The 25,106-nt window shown below is 47.8% G+C and overlaps 1 protein-coding gene across 1 annotated transcript; it reads right to left on the bottom strand.

Annotated features, from left to right (window-relative positions):
- Positions 1-1,783: 1,783 nt before the first annotated feature.
- Positions 1,784-24,192, bottom strand: LOC106574628 (eukaryotic translation initiation factor 5B). The gene is made up of 22 exons (XM_045699006.2): positions 24,032-24,192; positions 20,826-20,948; positions 20,604-20,670; positions 17,877-18,720; positions 17,143-17,363; positions 16,796-17,045; positions 16,608-16,694; positions 16,399-16,470; positions 15,990-16,291; positions 15,685-15,903; positions 13,609-13,676; positions 13,381-13,522; positions 12,997-13,128; positions 12,341-12,523; positions 11,814-11,975; positions 9,394-9,525; positions 8,580-8,711; positions 8,378-8,454; positions 8,089-8,253; positions 3,427-3,565; positions 3,153-3,314; positions 1,784-2,924 (listed from the first exon to the last, which is right to left on the bottom strand). Exons 1-22 carry the CDS (start codon positions 24,064-24,066, stop codon positions 2,817-2,819), a joined length of 3,822 nt encoding a protein of 1,273 aa, XP_045554962.1. The 5' UTR covers positions 24,067-24,192; the 3' UTR covers positions 1,784-2,816.
- Between the last annotated feature and the right edge of the window lie 914 nt (positions 24,193-25,106).

Genomic DNA, 25,106 nt, shown 5'->3' with positions numbered 1-25,106 from the left:
TAATAACAGCATATGAAACCAGGGGAACTCGACCTCACTAATAACAGCATATGAAACCAGGGGAACTCGACCTCACTAATAACAGCATATGAAACCAGGGGAACTCGACCTCACTAATAACAGCATATGAAACCAGGGGAACTCGACCTCCCTAATAACAGCATATGAAACCAGGGGAACTCGACCTCCCTAATAACAGCATATGAAACCAGGGGAACTCGACCTCCCTAATAACAGCATATGAAACCAGGGGAACTCGACCTCACTAATAACAGCATATGAAACCAGGGGAACTCGACCTCACTAATAACAGCATATGAAACCAGGGGAACTCGACCTCACTAATAACAGCATATGAAACCAGGGGAACTCGACCTCCCTAATAACAGCATATGAAACCAGGGGAACTCGACCTCCCTAATAACAGCATATGAAACCAGGGGAACTCGACCTCCCTAATAACAGCATATGAAACCAGGGGAACTCGACCTCCCTAATAACAGCATAAGAAACCAGGGGAACTCGACCTCACTAATAACAGCATATGAAACCAGGGGAACTCGACCTCCCTAATAACAGCATATGAAACCAGGGGAACTCGACCTCCCTAATAACAGCATATGAAACCAGGGGAACTCGACCTCCCTAATAACAGCATATGAAACCAGGGGAACTCGACCTCCCTAATAACAGCATATGAAACCAGGGGAACTCGACCTCACTAATAACAGCATATGAAACCAGGGGAACTCGACCTCCCTAATAACAGCATATGAAACCAGGGGAACTCGACCTCCCTAATAACAGCATATGAAACCAGGGGAACTGGACCTCCCTAATAACAGCATATGAAACCAGGGGAACTGGACCTCCCTAATAACAGCATATGAAACCAGGGGAACTGGACCTCCCTAATAACAGCATATGAAACCAGGGGAACTGGACCTCCCTAATAACAGCATATGAAACCAGGGGAACTGGACCTCACTAATAACAGCATATGAAACCAGGGGAACTCGACCTCACTAATAACAGCATATGAAACCAGGGGAACTCGACCTCACTAATAACAGCATATGAAACCAGGGGAACTCGACCTCCCTAATAACAGCATATGAAACCAGGGGAACTCGACCTCCCTAATAACAGCATATGAAACCAGGGGAACTGGACCTCCCTAATAACAGCATATGAAACCAGGGGAACTGGACCTCCCTAATAACAGCATATGAAACCAGGGGAACTGGACCTCCCTAATAACAGCATATGAAACCAGGGGAACTCGACCTCCCTAATAACAGCATATGAAACCAGGGGAACTCGACCTCCCTAATAACAGCATATGAAACCAGGGGAACTCGACCTCACTAATAACAGCATATGAAACCAGGGGAACTCGACCTCACTAATAACAGCATATGAAACCAGGGGAACTCGACCTCACTAATAACAGCATATGAAACCAGGGGAACTCGACCTCACTAATAACAGCATATGAAACCAGGGGAACTCGACCTCCCTAATAACAGCATATGAAACCAGGGGAACTGGACCTCCCTAATAACAGCATATGAAACCAGGGGAACTCGACCTCCCTAATAACAGCATATGAAACCAGGGGAACTCGACCTTACTAATAACAGCATATGAAACCAGGGGAACTCGACCTCCCTAATAACAGCATATGAAACCAACTTCATATGTATTTTTCATAGAATTGAATTCAATGCATATTCCATTCATACCATTATCCAAAATATACAAGGAGGCAGAGGGGGCAGAGTTTGCGACTTCTATAAATAGGTCTTTATTGATGTAGATTTGTTATTATCTTTTACATTTTGAACTCAAGTATAGAGGAGAGGGACCGCCTATTTTGTCACCTAGTTCATTCATGGTAAAAAACATCCGTAGGCACCAGTCGAACTGCGCTGACAGGGGGGGCTGGTGATGGGTGGTGGTGATGTCAGAGAGGGAGGGGCTTTTTAAAAGGACCATAAAATAACTGCATTCAAGAAAAGAGAAAACACTGACAAGGTCGTATTATTCAGACGTCTAAAACTTCTGGTAAGAATGCCTCCCCTCTCCCCTCTTCTAATTGGCTCAGGCCTTTGGCGCACAGCTCCCCTTGATCCGTGATAGATATAAAGAGTTCAGCAAACTAGCCTCCGTGTTGGCAACCAACGTGTCAAAACAATAAGCTTCTCATTTGCATTCTCAGTGGAATGTCATTCTCCTTGCGACTTCCGGTGCCAACATGGCGCCCACGGAAACTTGTCAAACCCAGTTTGCTGAATTCTGTAGATCTGTGGTTCCGGTGATGCCTGACCCAGCTTTCTTCACTCCCACTCGCCCCCTCTCCTGTCTCACCCCAGCCTGAACACCAGAGGGATTACAGGGGGCAGGACTCCAGCAGCAGACGGATGTGGAGAGTGAGAGAGAGCGGCAAAATGAAAAACAACACTCAAGATGATTCCAAACAACAGGCACGTTGGAATAGTGTGTGTGTCGATGCTGTCTAAACTGTCACTGTTAACAACAGCAGGAAATAGTTTGGTTTCTCACAGAAAAACACTGTTTTCCCCTCTAAAAATACACTCCCCCACCCACCAGAGGGGAGGGGATGGGGGAGAGGGGGAAAGTGGGACACCGCACTGCTCCCACCATTTATGAATGTATGTATACGTGGGTGTGATGAACAAGTGTGTGTGTGTGTGTGTGTGTGTGTGTTTGATCAGGTGTCACATGATCAGTGGTGTGTGTGTAAGTGTGCTGCGGCCGCCTGAAGACATGAAGGTGTGTATCCGTTCTTCCGTTCAGATGATTTCAAAAGTCTTCTTGAGCTCCATGATGAGCTGCCAGTCAGATTTGCCCATCTCGTCTCTGAACCAGTTCTTCAGGGCATCGATGGACGCTCTGGTGATCTGGAGAACAAACAAAAAACCACATTCAGAACTCCTAAGTCTCCCTGTTCTCATTATGGTCCACTAGTTCTAGTACAGAACCCAATGTTGTTAGAGTTTGGGTACCTGTCAGTACAATGTAACAGTGAGTACTTACACCTGATACCCTGTATTGACCTGAAAACCCACCACACGGTAATTTGAACATTGCAAAGAAAAGTGTTGCCTTTTTCCTCTCTGTGACTGTACCTTGCTGACGAGGATGTCGGTGGCCTCAAAGTGTCGGCCGAACATCTTGGGTGCCTCTCCGGGGATCGGTTCGATCTTTATACAGATCTCCTGGCCCTTCTTGGCACTGTCCACCATCTTGTGGTTGATCTCAATGCTGGTCACGATGCCAATGTCCACAAACTGACAGGGAGGAAATCAGTGAGATAATAATATTACACGTTTCTATGTCCTACCAAGATAGAAACAGGTCCCACAAACACACACTGCACTCTACACATACACACACACTCACCCCCTTGCTGGGCACACAGAGTGGGGTTCCCTGTCTGAGGACCCCAGCCTCCACGTTGACTCCCATGACTATGGGGTCTCTAGAGTTGAAGATGAACTGAGGCAGGATCTTCAGCTTAGTGGGGAACACAGCAATGTGTCTGTGGAGAATGACAGAGAAAACAACTGTTACTACACCACAAACCTACTGTCCTGTCTGGAAACCTGAACCGGGCATACCCCACGCCTACTGTCCTGTCTGGAAACCTAGCCCAGGCATACCCCACGCCTACTGTCCTGCCTGGAAACCTAGCCCAGGCATACCCCACGCCTACTGTCCTGTCTGGAAACCTAGCCCAGGCATACCCCACGCCTACTGTCCTGCCTGGAAACCTAGCCCAGGCATACCCCACGCCTACTGTCCTGCCTGGAAACCTAGCCCAGGCATACCCCACGCCTACTGTCCTGTCTGGAAACCTAGCCCAGGCATACCCCACACCTACTGTCCTGTCTGGAAACCTAGCCCAGGCATACCCCACGCCTACTGTCCTGTCTGGAAACCTGAACCGGGCATACCCCACGCCTACTGTCCTGCCTGGAAACCTAGCCCAGGCATACCCCACGCCTACTGTCCTGCCTGGAAACCTAGCCCAGGCATACCCCACGCCTACTGTCCTGCCTGGAAACCTAGCCCAGGCATACCCCACGCCTACTGTCCTGTCTGGAAACCTAGCCCAGGCATACCCCACGCCTACTGTCCTGTCTGGAAACCTGAACCGGGCATACCCCACGCCTACTGTCCTGCCTGGAAACCTAGCCCAGGCATACCCCACGCCTACTGTCCTGCCTGGAAACCTAGCCCAGGCATACCCCACGCCTACTGTCCTGCCTGGAAACCTAGCCCAGGCATACCCCACGCCTACTGTCCTGCCTGGAAACCTAGCCCAGGCATAACCCACGCCTACTGTCCTGTCTGGAAACCTAGCCCAGGCATACCCCACACCTACTGTCCTGCCTGGAAACCTAGCCCAGGCATACCCCACGCCTACTGTCCTGTCTGGAAACCTGAACCGGGCATACCCCACGCCTACTGTCCTGTCTGGAAACCCTGTCCTGCCTGGAAACCTAGCCCAGGCATACCCCACGCCTACTGTCCTGTCTGGAAACCTAGCCCAGGCATACCCCACGCCTACTGTCCTGTCTGGAAACCTGAACCGGGCATACCCCACGCCTACTGTCCTGCCTGGAAACCTAGCCCAGGCATACCCCACGCCTACTGTCCTGCCTGGAAACCTAGCCCAGGCATACCCCACGCCTACTGTCCTGTCTGGAAACCTAGCCCAGGCATACCCCACGCCTACTGTCCTGTCTGGAAACCTGAACCGGGCATACCCCACGCCTACTGTCCTGCCTGGAAACCTAGCCCAGGCATACCCCACGCCTACTGTCCTGCCTGGAAACCTAGCCCAGGCATACCCCACGCCTACTGTCCTGCCTGGAAACCTAGCCCAGGCATACCCCACGCCTACTGTCCTGTCTGGAAACCTAGCCCAAGCATACCCCACGCCTACTGTCCTGCCTGGAAACCTAGCCCAGGCATACCCCACGCCTACTGTCCTGTCTGGAAACCTAGCCCAGGCATACCCCACGCCTACTGTCCTGCCTGGAAACCTAGCCCAGGCATACCCCACGCCTACTGTCCTGCCTGGAAACCTAGCCCAGGCATACCCCACGCCTACTGTCCTGTCTGGAAACCTAGCCCAGGCATACCCCACGCCTACTGTCCTGCCTGGAAACCTAGCCCAGGCATACCCCACGCCTACTGTCCTGCCTGGAAACCTAGCCCAGGCATACCCCACGCCTACTGTCCTGCCTGGAAACCTAGCCCAGGCATACCCCACGCCTACTGTCCTGCCTGGAAACCTAGCCCAGGCATACCCCACGCCTACTGTCCTGCCTGGAATCCTAGCCCAGGCATACCCCACGCCTACTGTCCTGCCTGGAAACCTAGCCCAGGCATACCCCACGCCTACTGTCCTGCCTGGAAACCTAGCCCAGGCATACCCCACGCCTACTGTCCTGCCTGGAAACCTAGCCCAGGCATACCCCACGCCTACTGTCCTGTCTGGAAACCTAGCCCAGGCATACCCCACGCCTACTGTCCTGTCTGGAAACCTAGCCCAGGCATACCCCACGCCTACTGTCCTGCCTGGAAACCTAGCCCAGGCATACCCCACGCCTACTGTCCTGCCTGGAAACCTAGCCCAGGCATACCCCACGCCTACTGTCCTGTCTGGAAACCTAGCCCAGGCATACCCCACGCCTACTGTCCTGTCTGGAAACCTAGCCCAGGCATACCCCACGCCTACTGTCCTGTCTGGAAACCTAGCCCAGGCATACCCCACGCCTACTGTCCTGTCTGGAAACCTAGCCCAGGCATACCCCACGCCTACTGTCCTGCCTGGAAACCTAGCCCAGGCATACCCCACGCCTACTGTCCTGCCTGGAAACCTAGCCCAGGCATACCCCACGCCTACTGTCCTGCCTGGAAACCTAGCCCAGGCATACCCCACGCCTACTGTCCTGCCTGGAAACCTAGCCCAGGCATACCCCACGCCTACTGTCCTGTCTGGAAACCTAGCCCAGGCATACCCCACGCCTACTGTCCTGTCTGGAAACCTAGCCCAGGCATACCCCACGCCTACTGTCCTGTCTGGAAACCTAGCCCAGGCATACCCCACGCCTACTGTCCTGTCTGGAAACCTGAACCGGGCATACCCCACGCCTACTGTCCTGCCTGGAAACCTAGCCCAGGCATACCCCACGCCTACTGTCCTGTCTGGAAACCTAGCCCAGGCATACCCCACGCCTACTGTCCTGCCTGGAAACCTAGCCCAGGCATACCCCACGCCTACTGTCCTGTCTGGAAACCTAGCCCAGGCATACCCCACACCTACTGTCCTGCCTGGAAACCTAGCCCAGGCATACCCCACGCCTACTGTCCTGTCTGGAAACCTAGCCCAGGCATACCCCACACCTACTGTCCTGCCTGGAAACCTAGCCCAGGCATACCCCACGCCTACTGTCCTGTCTGGAAACCTAGCCCAGGCATACCCCACGCCTACTGTCCTGTCTGGAAACCTAGCCCAGGCATACCCCACGCCTACTGTCCTGTCTGGAAACCTAGCCCAGGCATACCCCACACCTACTGTCCTGCCTGGAAACCTAGCCCAAGCATACCCCACACCTACTGTCCTGCCTGGAAACCTAGCCCAGGCATACCCCACGCCTACTGTCCTGTCTGGAAACCTAGCCCAGGCATACCCCACGCCTACTGTCCTGCCTGGAAACCTAGCCCAAGCATACCCCACACCTACTGTCCTGTCTGGAAACCTAGCCCAGGCATACCCCACGCCTACTGTCCTGTCTGGAAACCTAGCCCAGGCATACCCCACGCCTACTGTCCTGTCTGGAAACCTAGCCCAAGCATACCCCACGCCTACTGTCCTGCCTGGAAACCTAGCCCAGGCATACCCCACGCCTACTGTCCTGTCTGGAAACCTAGCCCAGGCATACCCCACGCCTACTGTCCTGCCTGGAAACCTAGCCCAGGCATACCCCACGCCTACTGTCCTGTCTGGAAACCTAGCCCAGGCATACCCCACGCCTACTGTCCTGTCTGGAAACCTAGCCCAGGCATACCCCACGCCTACTGTCCTGCCTGGAAACCTAGCCCAGGCATACCCCACGCCTACTGTCCTGTCTGGAAACCTAGCCCAGGCATACCCCACGCCTACTGTCCTGCCTGGAAACCTAGCCCAGGCATACCCCACGCCTACTGTCCTGTCTGGAAACCTAGCCCAGGCATACCCCACGCCTACTGTCCTGCCTGGAAACCTAGCCCAGGCATACCCCACGCCTACTGTCCTGTCTGGAAACCTAGCCCAAGCATACCCCACGCCTACTGTCCTGCCTGGAAACCTAGCCCAGGCATACCCCACGCCTACTGTCCTGCCTGGAAACCTAGCCCAGGCATACCCCACGCCTACTGTCCTGTCTGGAAACCTAGCCCAGGCATACCCCACGCCTACTGTCCTGTCTGGAAACCTAGCCCAGGCATACCCCACGCCTACTGTCCTGCCTGGAAACCTAGCCCAAGCATACCCCACGCCTACTGTCCTGCCTGGAAACCTAGCCCAGGCATACCCCACGCCTACTGTCCTGTCTGGAAACCTAGCCCAAGCATACCCCACGCCTACTGTCCTGTCTGGAAACCTAGCCCAGGCATACCCCACGCCTACTGTCCTGTCTGGAAACCTAGCCCAGGCATACCCCACGCCTACTGTCCTGTCTGGAAACCTAGCCCAGGCATACCCCACGCCTACTGTCCTGTCTGGAAACCTAGCCCAGGCATACCCCACGCCTACTGTCCTGCCTGGAAACCTAGCCCAGGCATACCCCACGCCTACTGTCCTGTCTGGAAACCTAGCCCAGGCATACCCCACGCCTACTGTCCTGTCTGGAAACCTAGCCCAAGCAGGACAGGTGTAGCCTTACAATGGGCTGAGTGTGGATCACTTGTGCTATGGCCTATGACATCAAAACAAAGTTATGGTTGGTATCATGTAGTGTGTGTGTGTGTGTGTGTGTGTGTGTGTGTGTGTGTGTGTGTGTGTTCACATACTTGAACTCGTCCTGCTTGGCCTTCTTGTAGTCCTCTCTGTACTTGGTGAAGGCATCAAACAGGTGGTAGATGATCTCAGCGCTGAACACCCTGACCCCCAGACTATCAGCCATCTCCTGAGAGTCCCTCTCCACCTTCACATCAAACGCCAGGATCGTTGCATACCTACAACAGAACAGCATCGATTTGTTATTGTCCAGTTTACACAGACAGGGTTAATTACGCTGCGACAGTAACCAATCAAACAAATGTATGACAGGGTATAGGAAGGAGAGAAGAGGTGACACACTGTGGGTCATGCTCCAGCATAGTGGAAGCTTTCATCACGTCTTTCTTGTGGACTGGACCGATGTTGATGCCAGCGTACTGTTGGAGGAGACGGAAAAACATGAACATTACAGCACATTATCTCATTACTCTATTTTAGTTTGATACGGTGTGTGTGTGTGTGTGTGTGTGTGTGTGTGTGTGTGTATGTGGGTGATACTCACAGGCACTTTGGACACTCGTAGGAACTCGAGCAAGGCTTCCAGGGATCCGAGAGTGGAGGCCTGGACGTACACACCCTTCTCCTCCAGCTTGATGGAGTTCAGCGTCTGTTTCAGCTCCCGCACCAGCTCATCCTGTAGGGGGATCACAACGCAGAGGATCTCAATACACCGTGTGTGTGTGTGTGTGTGTGTGTGTGTGTGTGTGTGTGTGTGTGTGTGTGTGTACACTAGTAACTAACTCAGAGATGGAAAAAAAGACAAGGAGAGGAAGCTGGGAGCCATTCATAACTATTGACATGTAGCCGTAGGTGGCAGAGGGATCCAGTCTAACACTATTGAGACACAGCCCTGTTATCATACACAGCAGGGTTTCTTCAACTATGGGTCGGGTTCCAAGTGGGTCGCGAATTATGAGAATACATCTATAATCCCACACTATTTCTTCTTAATTTGGGTCGTTGGAGGACGATTTGCTTCTCGAGCTGAACATTTTTAAGAACCTCTGATATACAGTACATTATAAACTGGGTGGTTCGAGCCCTGAATGCTGATTGGCCGAAAGCTGTGGTATATCAGACCATATACCCAGGGTATGACAAAACATTTATTTTTACTGTTCTTATTATGTTGGTAACTAGTTTATAATAGCAATAAGACACCTCAAGGGTTTCTGGTATATTGCCAATATACCACGGCTAAGGGCTATATCCAGGCACTCTGCGTTGCGTCGTGCTTAAGAACAGCCCTTAGCCATGGTAAATTGGCCATATACCACACCCCCTCGGGCCTTATTGCTTAAATGTGCCAGTCTCACCCTGAGCACGGCCACCTCGTCCTCCTTGTGGGCCACCAGCAGGGGGAGCCCTGCCAGGGTCTTCTCCAGGTCTTTCCCCAGGATCTTCACTCCCTGGGCCGTACACACCTCCTTATGCTTCTCATACTGGTTCTAAAGAGGACAGGGGTTCAGATAATTCATTAATACTACCTACTGGTTCTAAAGAGGACAGGGGGTCAGATCCTTCATTAATACTACCTACTGGTTCTAAAGAGGACAGGGGGTCAGATCCTTCATTAATACTACCTACTGGTTCTAAAGAGGACAGGGGGTCAGATCCTTCATTAATACTACCTACTGGTTCTAAAGAGGACAGGGGTTCAGATAATTCATTAATACTTCCTACTGGTTCTAAAGAGGACAGGGGGTCAGATCCTTCATTAATACTTCCTACTGGTTCTAAAGAGGACAGGGGGTCAGATCCTTCATTAATACTACCTACTGGTTCTAAAGAGGACAGGGGGTCAGATCCTTCATTAATACTACCTACTGGTTCTAAAGAGGACAGGGGGTCAGATCCTTCATTAATACTACCTACTGGTTCTAAAGAGGACAGGGGGTCAGATCCTTCATTAATACTACCTACTGGTTCTAAAGAGGACAGGGGGTCAGATCCTTCATTAATACTACCTACTGGTTCTAAAGAGGACAGGGGGTCAGATCCTTCATTAATACTACCTACTGGTTCTAAAGAGGACAGGGGGTCAGATCCTTCATTAATACTACCTACTGGTTCTAAAGAGGACAGGGGGTCAGATCCTTCATTAATACTACCTACTGGTTCTAAAGAGGACAGGGGGTCAGATCATTCATTAACACTACCTACTGGTTCTAAAGAGGACAGGGGTTCAGATAATTCATTAACACTACCTACTGGTTCTAAAGAGGACAGGGGGTCAGATCCTTCATTAATACTACCTACTGGTTCTAAAGAGGACAGGGGGTCAGATCCTTCATTAATACTACCTACTGGTTCTAAAGAGGACAGGGGTCAGATCCTTCATTAATACTACCTACTGGTTCTAAAGAGGACAGGGGGTCAGATCCTTCATTAATACTACCTACTGGTTCTAAAGAGGACAGGGGGTCAGATCCTTCATTAATACTACCTACTGGTTCTAAAGAGGACAGGGGGTCAGATCCTTCATTAATACTACCTACTGGTTCTAAAGAGGACAGGGGGTCAGATCCTTCATTAATACTACCTACTGGTTCTAAAGAGGACAGGGGGTCAGATCCTTCATTAATACTACCTACTGGTTCTAAAGAGGACAGGGGGTCAGATCCTTCATTAATACTACCTACTGGTTCTAAAGAGGACAGGGGGTCAGATCCTTCATTAATACTACCTACTGGTTCTAAAGAGGACAGGGGGTCAGATCCTTCATTAATACTACCTACTGGTTCTAAAGAGGACAGGGGGTCAGATCCTTCATTAATACTACCTACTGGTTCTAAAGAGGACAGGGGGTCAGATCATTCATTAATACTACCTACTGGTTCTAAAGAGGACAGGGGGTCAGATCCTTCATTAATACTACCTACTGGTTCTAAAGAGGACAGGGGGTCAGATCCTTCATTAATACTACCTACTGGTTCTAAAGAGGACAGGGGTCAGATCCTTCATTAATACTACCTACTGGTTCTAAAGAGGACAGGGGGTCAGATCCTTCATTAATACTACCTACTGGTTCTAAAGAGGACAGGGGGTCAGATCCTTCATTAATACTACCTACTGGTTCTAAAGAGGACAGGGGGTCAGATCCTTCATTAATACTACCTACTGGTTCTAAAGAGGACAGGGGGTCAGATCCTTCATTAATACTACCTACTGGTTCTAAAGAGGACAGGGGGTCAGATCCTTCATTAATACTACCTACTGGTTCTAAAGAGGACAGGGGGTCAGATCATTCATTAATACTACCTACTGGTTCTAAAGAGGACAGGGGGTCAGATCCTTCATTAATACTACCTACTGGTTCTAAAGAGGACAGGGGGTCAGATCATTCATTAACACTACACACATCATCATTATGGGGCCAAAAAAGGTTTTATTGTCACATACACCAGATAAGTGCAGTGAAATGTGTTGTTTTACAGGGTCAGCCATAGTAGTACAGCGCCCCTTGCTCAAAGGCACAGACAGATTTTACACGTTGTCGGTTTGGGTATTCCAACCAGCGACTTTTCGGTTACTGGCCCAATGCTCTAACTGCTAGGCTACCTGCTGCCATTGACATCAGTGAATTATTTAGTGAAAATGAGACGTGGAAGTTAGGATTAACCCCTAGCCAAGTCATGGACAGCATGACATTCCTGTTGAAATCAGGTCATAACTGTTTGCTGCTCCTACAAGTGCACTTTAATAAAGAAAGGTCCAACAAACATTTCCTCCATACCTTGACCCTGAGCTCCTTCATGGGTGGAGGCAGCAGCAGCCCCCTGATCTGGGTGACGATGGGTCCCTCCACCCCCGGGACGATGACAGTCATGCCCTCCCGGAGAACCCCGTTGATCAGGATCACGTCTATCGTGGTGCCCATACCAGGCAGGGCCTTCACCTGAGGACAGACAGGGACACATGTTGACTTTAATACAACATTAAGTGTTAGATTACGCAACGGTAATGACACTGACGCAACAGTAATGACACTGACGCAACAGTAATGACACCAATGTAACGGCAATGACACCAATGTCACGGTAATGAAACTGACGCAACAGTAATGACACTGACGCAACGGCAATGCACCAATGTAACGGCAATGACACCAATGTCACGGTAATGACACTGACGCAACGGTAGTGCGACTGGTGTAACGGAAATGACCCTAAAATAACAGCAATCTAACCGTGACAACAACAGGGAGGATTATTCTTCCTCGTCCCCATAAACTGTGACAGTAATATAGTAATTGTCCCTCACCTCCATGACCTGAGCCCTGAGCTCATCGCAGTGTGCCAGGCGTCGTGCCAGCATGGTCTGGGTGAGCTCCACCAGCAGAGCGATCAGGTTGCCCATGCCGTCCCCGGAGTGGGCCGACGTGGGCACCAGAGACACAAAGGTCCTAGGGTCCTTGTTCTCATGGAAGAGGGCTGCGTTCAGACCCTGTACGAATACACAATCAAATCAAAGTTCATTGGTCGCATACGCAGATTTGTAGATGTTATGATGCAGTGAAACGCTTATGTTTCTCGCTCTACCATTGAAGTCATGTCTAACACAATAACATATGAATGAAATGAAGAAATATCAGAACGAGCAATGTCAGAGCCCGGTAAATCAATATATATATACATACGTATAATAGTGTGTATAGACAGTATATCAATAGAAAAGGTGTGTACAGCAGTAGTTATATTGGATGAGTCTTGACTACAATACAGTATATACATATGAAGTGGGTAAAACAGTAGGTAAACATCATTAAAGTGACTAGTGTTCCATGTCTATGTACATAAGACAACAGTCTCTAAGGTGCAGGGTCACTCAGGGTTCACACAATAGGTGCATCGCAATAGTGAAAAGTGCTGTCAACTCCAAATCTCTTTCCCCCCTCCTCTGTTCATATAGTTAGTGACCTGCTGGGCGAACTCCACGATGACAGCTTTGGCCCTCTCGTCAAACTCATCCTTGGTGTTCTTCTTCTGCTTCTTCAGTGTGGCCACCACGTCTGTGTCCGGACTCTTCTTCCAGTCGTACAGACGGTCAATCTGGAGTAGACATAGAAATGGAACGAATAGAAGGGACAAAAATACACATCATGTCACATGGATGGGCAACCAATTAACTACTTGTGCAACAACAAAAAAAGACTTCCGCAAGCTAATGTAATCTGGTAGCTTTATTCCCAGTGAATTGTGGGCCATTGAGTGCCTTTAATACATGCCAGTCCTCTACTAGACATCCATCCATCCGTCTATCCCAGAGGTAAGCTATGAGCATGTCTGACCAGACAGACTGACCTTGTTAAGTGCTACAATGAAGGGACACTTCTTCTCCTTGAGCAGGTTGATGGACTCCAGGGTCTGAGGCTCCAGGCCGTGCATGATGTCCACCACCAGGATGGCTATGTCACACAGAGAGCTTCCCCGGTTCCTCAGGTTACTGGACACACAGAGAGATGGAGCGAGATGCAGTCAGATCAACACATTTAGGGCAGTGGACACACATTTTTCTGAATGAGGGTTTACCTGAAAGACTCGTGGCCTGGGGTGTCGATAATCAGCATTCCTGGGATTTTAATGGCCTCGTTGTTGAACTGAAGAGGAAACAATGAAATGATTAAAGATCCATTAAACACCAACTATCTATTCAAATCCAATGACATACATACACTGAGTGTACAAAATATTAGTCTGTCTTTCCATGACAGACTGACCAGGTGAAAGCTTTGATCCCTTATTGATGTCACTTGTTAAATCCACTTCAATCAATGTAGATGAAGGGGAGGAAACAGTTTAACCTGTTTAGGATAGGGGGCAGTATTTTCACGGCCGGATAAAAAACGTACCCGACTTAATCTGGTTATTACTCCTGCCCAGAAACTTGAATATGCATATACTTGTTTGATTTGGATAGAAAACGCCCTAAAGTTTCTAAAACTGTTTGAATGGTGTCTGTGAGTATAACAGAACTCATATGGCAGGCCAAAACCTGAGAAGATTCCATACAGGAAGTGCCCTCTGACCATTTCTTGGCATTCTATAGCCTCTTTATCGAAAACAGAGGATCTCTGCTGTAACGTGACATTTTCTAAGGCTCCCATAGGCTCTCAGAAGGCGCCAGAACGGGGAATGATGACTCTGCAGTCCCTGGGCGAAAAACAGTAGGGGTTTTGGAAAGTGGTCGTTCTGAGAACAATGACACGGGGCCGCGCGTGCATGTGAAGACTCCATGTTTGAACGAAAACAAGGTCTCCCGGTCTGATTTTAAACAGCATTTGACATGCTTCGAAGTACGGTAATGGAATATTTTGATTTTTTTTGTCACGATACGCGCCGGCGCGTCACCCTTCGGATAGTGTCTTGAACGCAAGAACAAAACTGAGCTATTTGGATATAACTATGGATTATTTGGAACCAAAACAACATTGGGTGTCCTGGGAGTGCATTCTGACGAAGAACAGCAAAGGTAATCCAATTTTTCTTATAGTAAATCTGAGTTTGGTGAGTGCCAAACTTGGTGGGTGTCAAAATAGCTAGCCATGATGGCCGGGCTATCTACTCAGAATATTGAAAAATGTGCTTTCACCGAAAAGCTATTTTAAAATCGGACACCGCGATTGCATAAAGGAGTTCTGTATCTATAATTCTTAAAATAATTGTTATGTTTTTTGTGAACGTTTATCGTCAGTAATTTAGTAAATTCACCGGAAGTTTTCGGTGGGTGTGCTAGTTCTGAACGTCACATGCTAATGTAAAAAGCTGGTTTTTGATATAAATATGAACTTGATTGAACAAAACATGCATGTATTGTATAACATAATGTCCTAGGATTGTCATCTGATGAAGATCATCAAAGGTTAGTGCTGCATTTAGCTGTGGTTTTGGTTTTTGTGACATTATATGCTAGCTTGAAAAATGGGTGTGTGATTATTTCTGGCTGGGTACTCTGCTGACATAATCTAATGTATTGCTTTCGTTGTAAAGCCTTTTTGAAATCAGACAATGTGGTTAGATAAAGGAGAGTCTTGTCTTTAAAAATTGTGTAAAATAGTCATGTTTGAAAAATTGAAGTTTTGGGATTTTTGAGGAGTTTGTAATTCGCGCTACGCTCTATCATTGGATATTGGCGAGGCGTTCCGCTAGCGGCACATCTAGATGTAAGAAGGATTTTTAAGCCTTGAGACATGGATTGTGTACGTGTGCCATTCAGAGGGTGGATGGGCCAGACAAAAGATTTAACTGCCTTTGAATGGGGTATGGTAGTAGGTGTCAGGAGCACCGGTTTGAGTCAAGAACTGCAACGCTGCAGTGTTTTTCACATTCAACAGTTTCCTGTGTGTATCAAGAATGGTCCACCACCCAATGGCCATACAGCCAACAAGACAGCTGTGAAACATAGGAGTCAACATTGGCCAGCATTCCTGTGGAACGCTTTTGACACTGTAGAGTCCATGCCACGACAAACTGAGACTGTTCTGAGGGCAAAAGGGGGTGCAACTCAATATTAGGAAGGTGTTCCTAATGTTTTGTACACTCAGTGTACAGTCACTGTTCAGTGTATGACTGGGTCTGAGCTGAAGGGAGAGGCGCAGCAGTACTCACGTTCTTCACCATCTTGGTCTGCTCTACGATGGCCTCCAGCGGTACGTTAGTGGCTCCGATCTGCTGGGTGATCCCTCCTGCCTCTCCGTCCTGTACGTGTGTATGCCTCAGCTTGTCCAGGATCTTGGTCTTGCCTGTGTCTACGTGGCCCAGTACACAGACGACGGGGGAGCGGAGCTTGTCCAGGTTTATGTTCTTTATGTTCTCTGCTCGCCGTTTCTACACAGGAGGAGCACAGAGGGAACAACATTACACTTCTCTACCGTTTAACAATGTTGATAGGATGTGTGTTTGTGAGAGACTACCTCAATACGCTTCTTGGCCTTGTCGTAGATCCGCTCCTCTTTAGTGCGGTCGTCATCTGAGTCGCTGTCACTACTGGACTCTGAGCTCTCCTTCCCTCCCTTCCTCTTAGTGGCTGGGGCCTGCTGCGGTGTGTGAGGCTGACTCTCCTTCTCCTCCTCCTCCTCACTCTCCTCCTCTTCGTCATCCTCTTCCTCGTCCTCTTCCTCGTCGTCGTCCTCCTCTTCCTCCGGCTGTGACGAGGGTTTCTGTTGGGGCTGCTTTGGTGTCTCTGGCTTCACCTCAATGTGGACCGTCTTCAGCTCTGTAGAGGGAGAAGAGACGTTATGTGAGGTGTAAGCACCGAGACAATTCCACCAAGCCTTTGGGAGAGTGCCATATCGCTAAAACCCGAAGTCTGTCCTGTCCTACCTTTGTCCCGATCGATGGTCTCAGCGATAGCCTCCCAGTCATCAACTGCAGACTCAGCTTTCTGCTCTACCTCTGGGGGGAGGGACAGGAAGACATGACACAAAATGCGACTGAGGCAATGAAAGTTGTCTGGCGTTACACCCAGATCTGGACAACAAGCGGAGGACATGAAGGAAGGCTCCGTCTCCAAGATCTATGGTCCATTTTACCTGCTGCTACTTTGGGAGTTTCCACCTCCATCGGTGAGATGATTGGCTCTGCTGTCTCCGACGTGGGAGACATGACCTCTGAGATCTCTGACCGGGGAAGAGGAGGAATGAGGGATGAGGCACAAACAAATAGACAGGTGATTTTGCAGTTGGACATGTATTTGACGTGGATTGGAAGAGGCTGTTACCTTCAGGGGTCTGTGCTTGTTGGGGCTTCTTTTTCCTCTTGTCTCCGTACACTGGCTTCTTCTTTGGCACTGAGTCGTCTTTGGATGGCACTTCAATACCCTGGGCCTTCAGGAGTTCAAGTGTGGCCTCAGCCCTGGCCCGGGCCTCTTTCTGGGCTTTGGTCAGCAGTTTGCCCTCCTTCTTCAGCCTCTCCTTCCTCTCTTTCTCCTTCTGTTTCTTCTTCTCCTTGCGCTCCTGTTCCAGACGCTCCTGTAGGTGTTACATTGAAGAGGTCAGTTGGTAAGAGGTCAGTGTGTGTGTGTGTGTGTGTGTGTGTGTATACACAGTGTGTGTGTGCGCGCTTAACCTGCTCCAGTCTCTGAGCCTCCTGCTCTTCCAGGCGACGCAGGTTCTCCTCTTCCTCCTTCTTGGCGCGCTCCTCTTCCTCCTTCATGCGAGCCAGAGCCTCCTGCATGGCCTTTACCGTGGCCTTGCTGGGACCCTTCTTCTTCTCTTCTTTCTCCTTCTCCTTGTCCCCCTTCTTCTTCTTCTTGTCTTTCTTGCCCTTCTTGTCTCCCCCTTCCTCTTCTGAAGTAACACAAAACCCCAGACAGAAATCGGTCATAGCACAGTAACTGTACAAGCTATTTCTACATTTTGGACTAATTGCATTTAACTACACAGTAACGCCACTTTGAACTACTTTGAAAACATTACCATTGGGTTCATGCATTGTTTCCACCACCGCATCGGCAGCTAATGGGTACAGAGTTAAGATGAGTAGACTTCTACTATTGTAACTGCATGCAACTACACATTAACACGTGTATTAGTATGTATTATGGATCCCCATTAGCTGCTCACCCTGGGGTCCAGCTAAATTAAGGCATGTAACAAGCTACCCTGAAACAGAAATCTGTTTGTTTCCTTCCCTTACCATTAATTGCTTCAAGCACCTCATCAGCAGCTAATGGGTACAGATACGCATTTACAAATTCTTAAAACCAAAGTAGTTCCTACATGGCATGTGGGCAACTCATTGTAAACTGTTGCCATTTAGGCTGTGGAATGGATACAATATAAACCAATTGTAAATCTCACCCTCTCCTTGAGGATCAGCCCCTTCCTGATCTTCAATCTCTGCTGCTGCCTCCGTCTCTGCTGCTGCCTCCGTCTCTGCTGCTGGGGTTGGGGCCGCTGCTGGGGTTGGGGCCGCTGCTGGGGTTGGGGCCGCTGCTGGGGTTGGGGCCACTGCTGGGGTTGGGGCCACTGCTGGGGTTGGGGCCACTGCTGGGGCCGCCGCTTGCTCACTCTTCTTCACTACCTCTTTCTCTTTCTTAGGCACTGCTGCAACCTCAATACTCCCCTCTTTCTCCTCCTCCTTCTCCTTCTGCTTCTTCAGCTTAGCCCTGTCCTCCTCTTTCTTCTTGCGGTCTCTCTCCTTCTTCTCTGCCTTCTTCTGAGCTGCCGTCTTCATCTTGAAGGTTCCCTCCTCCTCTTCCTCTTCTTCACTGTCTGCCTTGGCTTTGCCCTTCTTCTTCTTGCCTTTCTTTCCGGCCTGCGACGCGTCCACCGAGTCGTCATCATCTGAATCATCCTCCCCTCCCCCCTCACCTTTCCTCGCACCTCCATCGTCATCCTCCTCTTCCTCGTCCGAGGCCTCCTTGCGACCTCCCTTCTTCCCTGCCTTGGGTTTCCTCCGGGTCCGTGAGGCGTCGTCCTCCGAGTCTGAGCCAGCAGCAGCAGCAGCAGCGGGGGCAGCAGACGTCTTCTTGTCCTTCTGCTTGTCTCCGTTTTCCACGTCACCCGTACCCGAAACCTCTTCGTCATCCCCGTCGTCATCCTCCAGGCTGGCTCGCTTGCCCTTCCGCGTCTTCTTCTTCTCCGCTTTGGTGGGCGGCGGGGGCTCGGCGGCGCTCTCCGGCTCGTCTGTGGCGTCTGGTTTCTGTGGATTGCGGAAGTGATGAGTACTCCATAGAAGCATGTGCTTCGCCAGACAGGGTCATTACATATGCATATTAGCATTTGGCTATAGCCTGGTGCAGGGTCATTACATATGTATATTAGCATTGGGCTATAGCCTGGTGCAGGGTCATTACATATGTATATTAGCATTGGGCTATAGCCTGGTGCAGGGTCATGGAGGAGGAAATTATAGTCCAAAAACTAACTTTTAAGTGACACTGACCCGACAATGATAAAGAGTGAATATGAGCAATGCGCACTCAACGGGGATACGGCCGATGCTCTCTGCTGGTGCCAATAAGATAGCCTAGAGGCCTACTGTTGTTCGCTCAATTGAGTTGAGAATTTACAGCTAAGAGTATTTTCATTGTCTTCTCTTTACAGCAATAGCCATGCTTCGTTCCAAACTATGCTTTCCCAAGATTTAATTTTGAAATATTCCGATATGCCTGGCTGGGCCTCTTTTCATTGACAATCATAACTCAACAATAATCTATTTGGTATTTGCCACGTGTGCCGCCCAAATTCCGTGCGCTGCCTTTCCTTCCAACGGTAGGCAACGGGATTTAAAACAACTTATTTAATTTTTTAAGGCTAGGGGAAGCTAATGATGCTCTGTGGTCAAATCCTGCTTAGTAGCCTATTTTGAATGATTTTATTTATTTCTGTATAGACAGGAGTAGGCTAATTAGGCTATATCATTTTGGCAATTCAATAAAATTTACTTAGGGAAACCTTAGCTTCCCCTAGCCTTATTGCTGTGCATGAGCCTGTCAATCTACTGTCCCCCATAGTAGAAACGTTTTGAAGCAAGGTAAAACACGCCTCATAATATGTAGTAAAACATTGAGGTTTCAAACAATGAAGTAGCTATACGTTTTCAAAATGCATACTGCCTCCAGCTCATTGCAAAGTGGTGTGTGAAGCGCTGAGCCTGCCTTCCGTTGCCTGTGCATTTGAATGACGAATGGGAAGCACACTTCAATTACCAGTACAGAAATAAAAAAAATAGCAGGTATTTTTAATCGTGGCCACAAAAATGTCTTTAACACACGATTGCATTTACAATTGTTGTGCAATGATTGGGCTTATAAAAGCTCTGTCTGGCAGATTTTCCTGCTCAAAGGCTCTGTATCTGTATGCTGTGCACATGTGATTAAGATACATAACGAATATACACAAGCAGCAATTTAATTACACTAAATTATGCAAATTAACCCATAGACAGAATAAGCATGAACGGTCAAATGTATTTACATCAATTGGTATTTCCGTCAATTAATAGGCTAAAAGACATTATTTCGAAATGGGATCTTTTTCCTTCTCCCGGTGCCAATTTAATTTATCAGCTTTTCAAAAAAAAATAATTGAAGCCAGCTTTTACTGGCTAACAGAAACCCTGTTATAGCCTAGTATAAGGTAATTATATATGCAGATTAGCATTGGGCTATAGCCTCATATAGGGTCATTACATATGCAGATTAGCATTGGGCTACAGCCTGGTACAGGGTCATTACATATGCAGATTAGCATTTGGCTACAGCCTGGTATAAGGTCATTACATATGCAGATTAGCATTGGGCTACAGCCTGGTTTAAGGTCATTACATATGCAGATTAGCATTGGGCTACAGCCTGGTATAGGATCATTACATATGAAGATTAGCATTGGGCTATAGCCTGGTATAAGGTCATTACATATGCAGATTAGCATTGGGCTATAGCCTGGTATAAGGTCAGAACATATGTAGATTAGCATTGGGCTATAGCCTGGTATAAGGTCATTACATATGCAGATTAGCATTGGGCTATAGCCTGGTATAAGGTCATTACATATGCAGATTAGCATTGGGCTACACTTCACCTTGCTGCCTTTAGCTCCTGTGGTTTCAAGAGAGAGTTCCTCCAGCTCCTTCAGGATGTCGTCTTCACTGTTAAAGATCAAAACATTATGATCAATACACAGTAGGCTGCAAAGTCCAAGGCAAGTGTAGAAATATTTCCGTCCAACAGTTGGTTCTTATTTCCATAGTTATTTTAAAATGGAGCGTTCATTACTGTCGAAGAGAGAGAAATAAAGACTTACTCAAAATCGTCTTTCTTTTTGTCTTTCTTCTTCTTGGCCTTTCCTTTACCTTGCTCCTTGGAGGCTCCCGCTCCTTCGATTTCTGCTGCTAGGGCGTCAAGGTCGATGCCATCGTCTTTGGCACTGAAACAAAGTCATGCAAATCACATATGATGCACATTACACATGGTAAAAGACAGCATTATCAAGCATAGCTGGGAACCACATGCTTCTCCATGCAGATTTCTGCCATATGTTATGTTACAAAAAAATGCAGGCTTACAGGCTGACTACACCGCTCGCGTTGCGTGCGCTGCGAAAATAAATGTAGAAATCTATGATATTAAATTATTGCGCCAACGAGCGTCTGCGTTGCCAAGGGCTAAAATAGAAGTCAATTCTATTTCTGACGCAGATCACGCTGCAACTCCTGCCTCTCCTATCTCCTCATTGGTTTATAGAAGCAGGTACCCACGTGCCATCTCCTCATTGGTTATACCCACATGGATGACTGAAAGACGAACAAGGTCAATGGCGGTAATGTACCTAATTTATGAAAGTTGCCAATCTCAATATAAAGTCAAGAGAAGAAAAAGCCTGGAAGGAGGAGAGATGACTAGAAACGATTCGGTTGGTCGTTATATGTGTGGATTAATTGGCGGAGTAGAGAACCTTGTGCATTTCAGGTAAAATAACAACTCAATATTTACATCCCAGAACAAATTAGCTAGCAACAGCAAGCTAGCTAAAAAGGACAAATTAGCTAGCAAGTGCAAGCTAGCTAGCTAAATTGCCATAAATGTTTAATGCTTTTCGACCTGTCCACAAATTAATATAATTGGTTCAGAGTTTGTTTTGATATTTTAACCTTCGTGTCGTGATCGCGTTTGGTGTGGGGGGACAAAATACATTTATGCACGATGGCGCACGCGTGCAGCCGGTTTGGGTTCCGTGTTAGCAGCAAAATGATACAAACTAGCAATGAATGTGTGGGATTTCAAATATTTGCAGCCTTGATTAAATTAGCACATTTCACGCAAATGTGATTTTCATATCCAGTCCGACAAAAAGACAGACCCAGTCAGTCAGTCCGACAAAGACAGAGCCAGTCAGTCAGTCCGTCCGACAAAGACAGACCCAGTTAGTCAGTCCGACAAAGACAGACCCAGTCAGTCACAGGACACTAAAAATTCTGTCAACAGAAAATGTTGACAGATTTGAAGGATTTACTGCGGTCCTAAAATGACTCGCTGGTGGCCACAAATCAACCCTGACAGTGGGAAGTGTGCATCTAACAAGAACAGCACCTCCACCTGAATGGCAGCTGCACACTTGACACTGTTACGCCTTCAGTCCAAAAAATGCAATAACTAATTCTAGACCTTCAGTCTTATGTCAGACGGGTGAAGATGAAAACCAAACATGAAAGACAAACAACTTCAGTCCCTAACCTGTAATGACCATTATGATCATCTCAACTAGTAACCATCCACAATCCAACCACAACAACCTTACCTGAAGCAGCACATGGATCTTTGAGACTAAAAGCCCTATGTCTGCTCAGCCTCAGACTTTATACAGAGGGTGAGGCGAGCCTCCTTGCATGCCTGTTGCATCAGCAGTGGAAAGCACCTCTATGTTAGAATGAACAGGGACCAACCCCGGGTAAAACACACAGTGCACACACCCTTGCCTCTGGGTAATGAAATCATGAAGAAGCAGCTGATAGACAGGATGTTGATGGAGTTATCCTGTTCAATCAATGTTATTCCTTTCACTTATTTACCTGTACTATGAATATTGCTTATATACAAGTGCCTTTAGGGTTAGGGGCTAGTGGTTGTTTCTGGACCAGACCTGTAATAGTTGTTGGTTATGGGGAACAAAGAGGACCATAGTTAATGAAGCTTTAATATCCTTCCGCCATTGCTGTTTTGCGCCATCTTTTGCCCTGGCCTGGTATCATCTTGACCTCACAGCAGAGTTGACTGGAGCAGGAGCAGGCTGCAGATCAGCAGTATACAGTACAAGGGGTGAGAGCTCACCATCACGGCAGGTCAGTCAATATATATGCCTCAATAATCAACTTAAATGGCAGCTGCCGCCACCAAGCCAGCACAACACTTAGCCTACTGTCTCTCTGTCTATTATCTGTCAAGGCTCATTCCCACAGTCAAAAGTAGACACCTGGTCATGACTTACAAAGGGTGGATAAGAGTGCCTACTACAAGGAGTGAGTGTAGATTTGTGCACTTGGCAGACAAGCATCCATTGTTGGGCTATGTCGTAATGAGACGTGAGTCAGTGTCAATTGACATCTCTATTCAGGAATGTATCATAATTTATGAACAACATTGGTCTTAATGCCTAATACTTGGCAATGGAAATAATAATAATAAATATATATATATATTCTAGTCATTGAGATCAATATACTGCTTTATTCTGAAGCCCCCCCCCCCCCCCACCCCAAACTGAGGACAACAACAAATCTCTAACTGGGGTATCAATCGCAAATGACCGTGTTTACTCACACGGGGACACAGCCATTGGATGGATACTCAAGCCATAGAGGCGACAGTTGGGACAATGAATGAGGGCCCTTTCTGACAGCACAATGAAAAGGGATGATGTTGCAGGCATGGGGCATAGCCAGGCTGGAGGTCCTCACTTGTGTTGTCAGTGACTCAAAGATTCAGCAATAGTTCGCTGACAATGTCCTCCTATAATTGCATCATATATAGCTAGTTATCTGCGTTTCCCTATTAGTGGGCGAGCAAGCTAGCTAAGTTAGATAGCTGACGAGCTAATGGAAATGAACTTTAGAACGTGACTGCATGGAGCCTGGCTAGCTAGCTAGCTAGTTGGTAGTAGGATGCCAATGTAGCTGCATAACATATGCTAACTAATAGCGAGAATAATAGGTTTCGTGCCTCTGTTGTTCAGCATCAAGTATGTTTATACGAGATATAAATTGGTTAATTCATTGTCAATATGAAAGGTAGAAAACAAGAGCGCGAGGATAACGTTAGCTTAGTAATAAGCCCGAGACAGGAGGCCTAGCCAAAGCAATCTGCCGCCACATGAAACTCATGGCTTCACTATCATGCTAATGCTAGCCAGCCCAGACTGTACGACTAGCGTTAGCTAGCTATATTCATAGAAGTCTGTTGCATACATCACAACTTTCTCAACTCGTATGACATACGGGCCACACTATCATGTACCTGTCATCGCCTGACTTTTTCTGTTTCTTCCCCATTCTCCTTGTTTTTATTTTTATCCACAATGTTCAGCCTCGTTGTTCGCCGATACAGCACATATGGTTAGTCCAATGGGGGTTTGTCACACATCCTGCGCAGTTGCAGAGCGTTTTCTATTGCCTGTACTGAAGTGAAGGGCATCTTCACTGCGCAAAATGCGCAGGTATAATGGAGTAACACATTATTATTATTATTATTATTGTTGTGACAGGTGCAAATAAATGCGTTGTTTTACAGGGTTAGCCAGTAGTACGGCATCCCAGGGGCAAATTAGGGTTAAGTACCTTGCTCAAGGGTACATCGACAGATTTTTCACCTTGTCGGTTCAGCTATTCAAACTAATAACCTTTCAGTTACTGGTCCAACACTTGAAGTCATAAACAGCACAATGCTTGAAGCATTGCACGAAAGTGCTGTTTGAATGAATGCTTATGAGCCTGCTGGTGCCTACCACCGCTCAGTCAGACTGCTCTATCAAATCATAGACTTAATTATAATATAATAAACACACAGAAATACGAGCCTTAGGTCATTAATATGGTCGAATCCGGAAACTATCACGTTTATTCTTTCAGTGAAATACAGAACTGTATTTTATCTAACGCATCCATAAGTCTAAATATTCCTGTTACATTGCACAACCTTCAATGTTATGTCATAATTACGTACAATTCTGGCAAATTAGTTCGCAACGAGCCAGGTGGCCCAAACTGTTGCATATACCCTGACTGCGTGCAATGAACGCAAGAGAAGTGACACAATTTCACCTGGTTAATATTGCCTGCTAACCTGGATTTCTTTTAGCTAAATATGCAGGTTTAAAAATATATACTTCTGTGTATTGATTTTAAGAAAGGCATTGATGTTTATGGTTAGGTACACGTTGGAGCAACGTGTACCTAAGCGATTATATGCAACGCAGGACAGGCTAGATAAGCTAGTAATATCATCAACCATGTGTAGTTAACTAGTGATTATGATTGATTGATTGATTGTTTTTTATAAAATAAGTTTAATGCTAGCTAGCAATTTACCTTGG

This window comes from Salmo salar, chromosome 17, assembly GCF_965601325.2.
Source record: "Salmo salar chromosome 17, fSalSal1, whole genome shotgun sequence".
NCBI classification, from domain to species: Eukaryota; Metazoa; Chordata; class Actinopteri; order Salmoniformes; family Salmonidae; genus Salmo; species Salmo salar.
The sequence above is the reverse complement of the archived record's forward strand: the minus strand, read 5'-3'. Positions and strand labels throughout refer to the sequence as shown.